This window comes from Sardina pilchardus, chromosome 14 (assembly GCF_963854185.1).
Source record: "Sardina pilchardus chromosome 14, fSarPil1.1, whole genome shotgun sequence".
NCBI lineage: Eukaryota > Metazoa > Chordata > Actinopteri > Clupeiformes > Clupeidae > Sardina > Sardina pilchardus.
The window spans coordinates 13263204-13270703 of NC_085007.1; the positions used below are offsets into that span (position 1 = coordinate 13263204).

Sequence of the window (7500 nt, forward strand, 5' to 3'; positions counted from 1 at the left end):
CTTTTCTTTTGATGAGAGAGAAAATGACAGAAAGAGATAGACAGAGAGAGAGAGAGAGAAGGAGAAAGAGAGTGCAGCAGACAATCACAGGTAACAAGAGTGAGGAAAAGATAAATAGAGGAAAATAACACCAGAAAAGAGAAAGGAGAGATAGAGGAAGGAAGAAAGAGAGAGAGAGAGAGAAAGAGAAGGGAGGGGGGGGGGTTGGTTGCTACTGACAGTGATGCTGTAGCCAGTAAGAGTATGAGTGCTATGATAAGGCCGCAGTCCTTTAGAGAGAGGATGAGAGAGACAGGACCGTAATCTGAGCAGCACCAGATTAAATCAGATCCCTCCACACACACACACACACACACACACACACACACACACATATATATACACTCTCTCTCTCTCTCTCTCTCTCTCTCTCTCTCTCTCTCTCTCTCTCTCTCTCTCTCTCTCTAACCCTTCTCAATCTCCCTTTCTACTTGCATGTGAGCAACCTGCAAAATTGCCAATGTTTTATTCTTGTTTTGATGTTGAAAATGGGGGGGGGGGGGGGGGGGTCCTCAACTCTTTCAACAAATGTCAAATACAACATTATGAAGTCCAAGATACCCCCCCACTCATGATGAATCATAGAATACTTTTCTCCCTATCACATATTAATCACTCAACCTTACCCAACTGTTGTATAAAACAGCACATGGTAATATTTGCATTTATTACCAAAATATTCATCAGGGATTCAGCTGGGGGAGGAGTGCAAACAACTGCAATGCGGGCCAATTAGAAGATATCGCCTCTAAATGTCCTGCTCAAATTCTCAGTAAGGGGCTAAAGTTGTCCTCGTAAAAACATGAGCCTCGAGCCCTTGATCCTCATTGCTGTGTTGTTTACACAGATACTGAACCAAAACACATCTTCAAGCCCAAATATTAACCAATGCCTGAGCTTGGAGCAGGACCACGGGGATTTTTAATAACATTGTTCTTATTTTAAAGGACTTTAGTCTGTGAGGACTGCAGGCTGCAGTTCAGCTCGGCTCTAAAAGTCCTCTGACTTCTATCGGACTTTTGGCAACACAACCGCCCTGACTGTGTGCCAAAGTTCTTGTTGGTTTAATGAATCCATGTTGGCAAAACACAATGGTCAATAGCACGGCTCATTAACTTTACAAATGAAAAGATTTCCCATTTAATGGTGAACAAGGTCAGTATTTGCCAGCAAAAGAACATCCATATCCAGCTACCAACCGCATTTTGCCAATGGCAATATTTTTGGTTTATAGACATGTACTGTGAATTGTGAATGGAGATGCATTTCTGTACTGAACTGAAATCAGTAGATCAATTACATGAGACAAGTATGCAATACCTGTGTGTGAGGGTGAAGCTGTGAATGGACAGGTGAGTGTAGGTGTGTGTATGCCCGTATTTGCTGGAGAATTTGTGAAGCCATGTTTGAGTATATGTAAGTGTGTCTTGTGTGTGTGTGTGTGTGTGTGTGTGTAAGTGTGTGTGTGTGTGTGTGTGTGTGTATGTGTGTGTGTGTGTGTGTCAGGGATGGAAATTAGCACCGGCCACCAGCCAAATGCTGGTAAAATGTGAGAGTGGCTGGTAGATTTCAGACACAAAGTCATATTTTAACATTGAGTGGCTGGTTAATTTGACCAGAAATCTGCTATTGGCTGATACATTTTCACATTTTAATTTCCCACCCCTGGTGTGTGTGTGTGTGTGTGTGTGTGTGTGTGTGTGTGTGTGTGTGTGTGTGTGTGTGTGTGTGTGTGTGTGTGTGTGTGTACCTGTGCGCTGTACGTGATGGCCTCGGACTCCTGGTCAGTCATGCTGGCCAGCGTGTTTGTGGGCTCCTTCTCACATGGGTCGTGTAGACCTGGGCCACCTGAGACAGGGATCGAACAAAAACAGAACACTTAGTCCATGGGCCAGACCGGCTACCGGTACCATCTGGGTGGGCAAATTCTAGTTGTGATTTTTTTATACCTACACATCCCTAGTTTATGTTTTGATGTGATAGACCTCTGAGATTGGTAGCTTTTTAGTGGTTATCACCTAATGAAGTACACAACCCTCTACAATGGTATGCTATATTTTGGGTCTTTGGCCCATGGACTAACTCTAAAACTTCCTGATTTTAGTACACAAATGACATCACTACCCGGTTTTAGCACTGCAGGATGATCACTTCCTGTCAAGTCAGTATCATGATCACATCCTGCTTTTTCATCTTTTTCAGTTCTTAATTCTGATTATGCTACACACACACATACACCCACAGGATGTGTTCTGTGTGATTATCACTTTCAATTTTCAAATCACAAATCATAATAGAAGATGTGGCAGAAAAATAAAAATAAAATTAAATAAAACTGCTCTTCAAAACAGCATTAGTAAAAAATCTAGCATCCCTGCCAGTCAACCAGATGAAATATTAATGCCTGCTCCGCACAGAATTAATTAATTATGACTGCATTAAACTTAAGTGGGAGGGAGAGAGAGAGAGAGAGAGAGAGACAGAGAAAAGAGGAGAAGAGAAACAGATTTGGTCTGAAGAGGATTGGAAACGCGGAGTATCCATTTGCTGGCGGTGCACGGAGAGTAGGGCAGAATCTAATTCTGACAAATTAGAAGTAAAAATGTGCATAAGCCAGCCTTTATTTCCCTCCCTTCCACTCCAATCATCCATTCATTTCATTGTATGCTTGTTTGTGTGTGTGTTTGTGTGCGTGTGTGTGTGTGTGTGTGTGTGTGTGTGTGTGCGTGCGTGTAGGATTAATAGGACTGGTTTTTGCGTGTGCTTCTTCTTACTTACAAATTATGCTACAACAGTGTGTGTATGTGTCTGTGTCTGTGTTCAATTGCTTAAAATCATCTGTGTGTCTGGTCATTACAAAACAACACAACCACTAGTTGTGAGTGTGTGTGTAGCAGCAAAGCTTGCACTAGTGTTTTAGTACAAGCTTATGTGTCTATGTGCATTTGCACATTTGCATGCATTTGTGTCTATGTTTGCGTGTGTGAGTGCGTGTGTGTGTGTGTGTATGTGTGTGTGTGTGTGTGTGTGTGTATGTGTGTGTGTGTGTGTGTGTGTGTCTGGCCGCTTCAGTCAGCTCTCCCCTGTCTGTGTGTAACATCTCAGCCTGTGCGGCCCCATGTCTCTGTGAGCTTGCCCGGTTCTGTGCAGTTGGTTAGTTTGCCTATAAAAGGAGGGATTAGGGTCCCCGCGCTGAGTTGAGCTGCTTTCAGAGGCTGGACACAGGGGAGGGGGGACAGGGCTCATGCTGAACTGAACTTTCATTCATTAATGTGCTTATTTCACTTTTTTATTTATTTACCCATTCACAGCAAAACCTGTGTCTTTCGCTCCTGTCCTCGTTTTCATCGCCCCTTTTCCTCCCCATTACCTATCGCCAGGCCTGTGCATCCCCTCCCAAACAAACAAACAAACAACAAATGTGCATATATGTGTGTGTGTGTGTGTGTATACACACACACACACACACACACACACACACACACACACACACATATATATATACACACATTTATATATACTCTAACTTCTCAATATGTATATACTTTAACTACTCTAAAGTCCTAAAATCCAATTCTATCAAACACCTGAAACACCCCAAACTGTGACAAACCCAAACGCTCTGATATTTGTCTGTGAGGCCTGAAACTAACGCGTTTCCGTATTCTGGCGCTGATGCCGGCCAGCGTATGGTACGTACCGGGCAGCAGGATTCCGGAGGCGAGGCATTCCATGACCCTGCGCAGCGCCTCTCCAGCGCCCAGCGGCCGGTTGCACGTGGCGATGGCCTTCTCGCAGATCAGCTCCAGGGGCTGCCAAAGGGCAAAGGTCATGTCTCAAGGTCAAAAGGTCAAAAGGTCCAAGAGCATAGGAAGCATAGTACAAACAAAAAGTACATAGTACAAACAAAAAGCAACACGTTGAGGAAACACTACTTATGTGGAGACACAATGGTTAAGTAAATTGCTGGTATTTGTCAACAAGAACTATAAGTACATTACATAGGCACTGTGGCACTGAATGTACAGGTACAGTAAGCTCCTCCAATTAACTACCTCAGGTCATCTGCTTCCATAATGGTCTTATCCCACTAGTAAGTAAGCTCCTGGCTGTTCCAAAAGCCATACAAGTTCCCTCTTTAACCAACAGCTGCAAGTAATAACAAAACGTTGGCATGTTCTCACTGTACTCTGCACCCAAACCCTACTGTATCTGTTTATCTATCTACATGTATCTGTCTATCTCTCAGCAATGGCCCACATGCCAGACTCTATGAGGGAAAACACACAAATTCAGATGCACTTCGTAAGAAGTCCAGCAGCTCAGCCAAACTAATGCACCTGATTGAAGAATTAAGGAGGGAAGATTAGAGCTGGTAAATGAGTGTGATAGAGAGTGTGTGTGTGTGTGTGTGTGTGTGTGTGTGTGTGTGTGTGTGTGAGAGAGAGAGAGAGAGAGAGACTCACCCATCCCTTGAGTGGCTCCCAGGCGGGTACTCTGTTGCACATGTCCCTCAGAACTCTCAGAATGATCACACACGACTTAAGCCCATTCACTCGAGCCTGCAGGGGAGGACACAAGCACGCAAACACACACACACACACACACACACACACACACACACACACAAATATGAGACAACTTCAAAGAAGAACGACCAACAAGGTCAACTGCGAAGAGTCCCTATTCTAACCATCTAGAGATTCTAGACTCTATCTGTAGCGTACACAGTAGCGTACACAGTGTCCAGTCCAGACGGAGTGGACACACCACACAGCTGGGGGAGAGGAGGTGTTGTTGGGTGGGGGAGGGAGAGAGAGAGAGGAGGAGACAAAACAGTTTAGGAGATCAACGACAATTTGATTTGTTTTTTGTTTTGTTTTTGCTTTTTTTTTTTGTTTGTTTGTTTGCTTTTTGTCTTACTTGAATGCAAGCAGGTTACAAACGAAACAGCCCGAACAAAGAAAACAAACAAAAAAAAGGGACACAAATTAAACAGAAAACAAAAAGTGTAACAATTGCTTTTGTAGCCTTACGATAAAAACATTATATTTCTTCTACAACCAGATTCTAGGTTCTCCAAAGCCACCTGCTCTTACGCAAGCAATGTCTATGCTCATTTTACATCCAAATCTAAAGACTTTCCACAGAGAGTGTATGAGAAGTGATATTATTGTTTAACATAGATGTCATATTCATTTGTTTATTATTTATTTATGTATTTATTTATTTATCTATTTATATATCTCATTTGTTTATTTCTTATCTTTATTTCCCAAAAGGGGCCCCAAATAAATAAGCAGGTGTGCTTTGCATGATCTGCTGTTGTTGCTGTGGTCTCTAGCTGTTTGCGCTGCGCTTCGTTCATAAGGCTACAATAACAATGGAGAAGAGCCGAGTGCCAACCTGGAACCATTTGGCATGCCGCAGGGACGCCAACGCCAGCAGGCACCGCTCTCTGTCCAGCACCTCCTGCTCCGCGCACGGCTCAGCGCGCTCTATCGGCGAGAAGAGAACGGCACAGGAAATCATAAACCACAGACACACACACATTTATATACACACACTCTCTCACTCGTTTGCGCGCACACACACACACACACACACACGCAGACGCACACACGCACTTGTTTGCGCCCACACACACACACACACACACACACGCAGACGCACACACGTACAAAATATATACACTGGCCAAAAGGGGGAAAGGGTGTAAAAAAAGGGAGAGAGGGTCACTTCCAGTCAAAGTGCAGCCAAAGGGGCGGGAGGATCAGGTGGGAGGAAGAGATGGCTGATTGGCCGAAGACAACCCGGCGCGAGGCAATGAGGACACCTCATTGGTCTGGCTGGGTGCCATACAGGACTCTGTGTTGCAGAGGCGCAAGTTACTGTAAGAGCAGGTGAGGAATCATCCACGCGCACAAACACATGTTTACTTTGAATAATGAGGCTTCCATTCACACTAATGAACAGAGTTCAACTTACAAAACGGCGACAAGATAACAGTGACATGATATTCACTTACTATTCAAAGTAAGACGGCAAGGCTATGTGTGTATGTATGTGTGTGAGTGTGTGTGTGTGTGGATGATTGAGCTGGGGTGTGTTTGCACCTCTGAAACACAGACTGACCCTCCTGCCCTGGGGGCTGAGCTGGGACCGAACTGACCGCTGTCATGCAGTGGACACCAGCAGAACAATTAACACATTAACATTTCGCAGAGACAGGAGAGAGAAGAGAGGACAGAGGAGGAGAAGAGAGGAGAGGTGGAGAGAGGAGAGAAGGAGAGAGGAGGAGAGAGGAGGAGAAGAGAGGAGAGGTGGAGAGAGAGAGAGAGAGAAAATTAAGAGCACTAGAGAGTGGCTCTTTAAATGTTCATAGGGACTGTGCTGCTTCAACTTCCTCTTGAATGCAATTAGTCTAATTATTACTTCTTGCTTCTCTCCCACCCACACGCACACACTCGGATACATTCACACACACACACACACACACACACACACACACACACACACACACAGTCACATACCCATATGATACTCTTGCACGCTTGCTAAAATACACACACAAATGCACCCCCCACACGCACAATTGCACGCACACACGCACACGCACCCACACAAACAAAGACAGGCAGCAAACACACCACCCCACACACACACACATATAATCACAAAAGATAAATATACAAACACATGCACTCATGAACACACTCAAGCACACAAAGGCATACAGAATGTGATATTAATATTCAAATCCAAGTTTTCACAGAGATGAATAAATTAGGCACACAACACTATTACTATTATGCGGACGCATTGCTTTTCTGTGGATTAATGCTTCAGCAGGAAGTACAGGGAGGCAGGGCAGGTGAGGATGCAGAGTCATCCTTCATGTCGAGTTATTTAGAGACTGAAATGTGTGTGTGTGTGTGTGTGTGTGTGTGTGTGTGTGGGCACGCCTGCATGTCTGTGTGTGTGTGTGTGTGTGTGTGTGTGTGTGTACACCTACATATCTGTGTGCGTGCGTGTGTGTGTGTAATGGGAGCATCAGTCTTTAGTTTTATTGTTATTATTATTCATGCCAGCTCTCCTCCACCTCTCTTCCCCCCTCCCTCATTAGAGAGGACACAGCTGGGGTAGTTGGAGTTTTAAGTGCATCCGCTGCCGTAGGGATACACAAGAAAGAGAGATAAAGGAAGAGAGAGAGAGAGAGAGAGAGAGAGAGAGAGAGAGAGGAAAGAGGCAAAGGAGGGTAAGCTGGAGAGTGAGAGAGAGAGAGAGAGAGAGAGAGAGAGAGAGGGAGGATGGGAGAATAGACTGAGCAATAGCAGAGATAAGAGACAGAACCGGATGTGTGGGAGAAAGAGAACAAGGCAGGACAAGAACGAGCACTGCCCTTCCAGCTGCCCGCAACTCAGGCTCAGTGAGACGACTGGTACTGATGCACTCCACAAG

The 7500-nt window shown here is 44.7% G+C and overlaps 1 protein-coding gene across 6 annotated transcripts in view; it reads right to left on the reverse strand.

The window, feature by feature from the left end:
- The window catches only part of strbp (spermatid perinuclear RNA binding protein), a 117534-nt gene that overhangs the window by 22281 nt on the left and 87753 nt on the right, over positions 1–7500 (reverse strand). For all 6 annotated transcript variants that reach the window (XM_062554207.1, XM_062554202.1, XM_062554203.1 and 3 more), the window contains exons 7-10: positions 5446–5537; positions 4506–4601; positions 3740–3851; positions 1790–1887 (exon numbers count right to left, since the gene is read on the reverse strand). In XM_062554207.1, coding sequence (XP_062410191.1) covers positions 1790–1887; positions 3740–3851; positions 4506–4601; positions 5446–5537 — 398 coding nt within the window. The remainder of the gene's footprint in view (positions 1–1789; positions 1888–3739; positions 3852–4505; positions 4602–5445; positions 5538–7500) is intronic.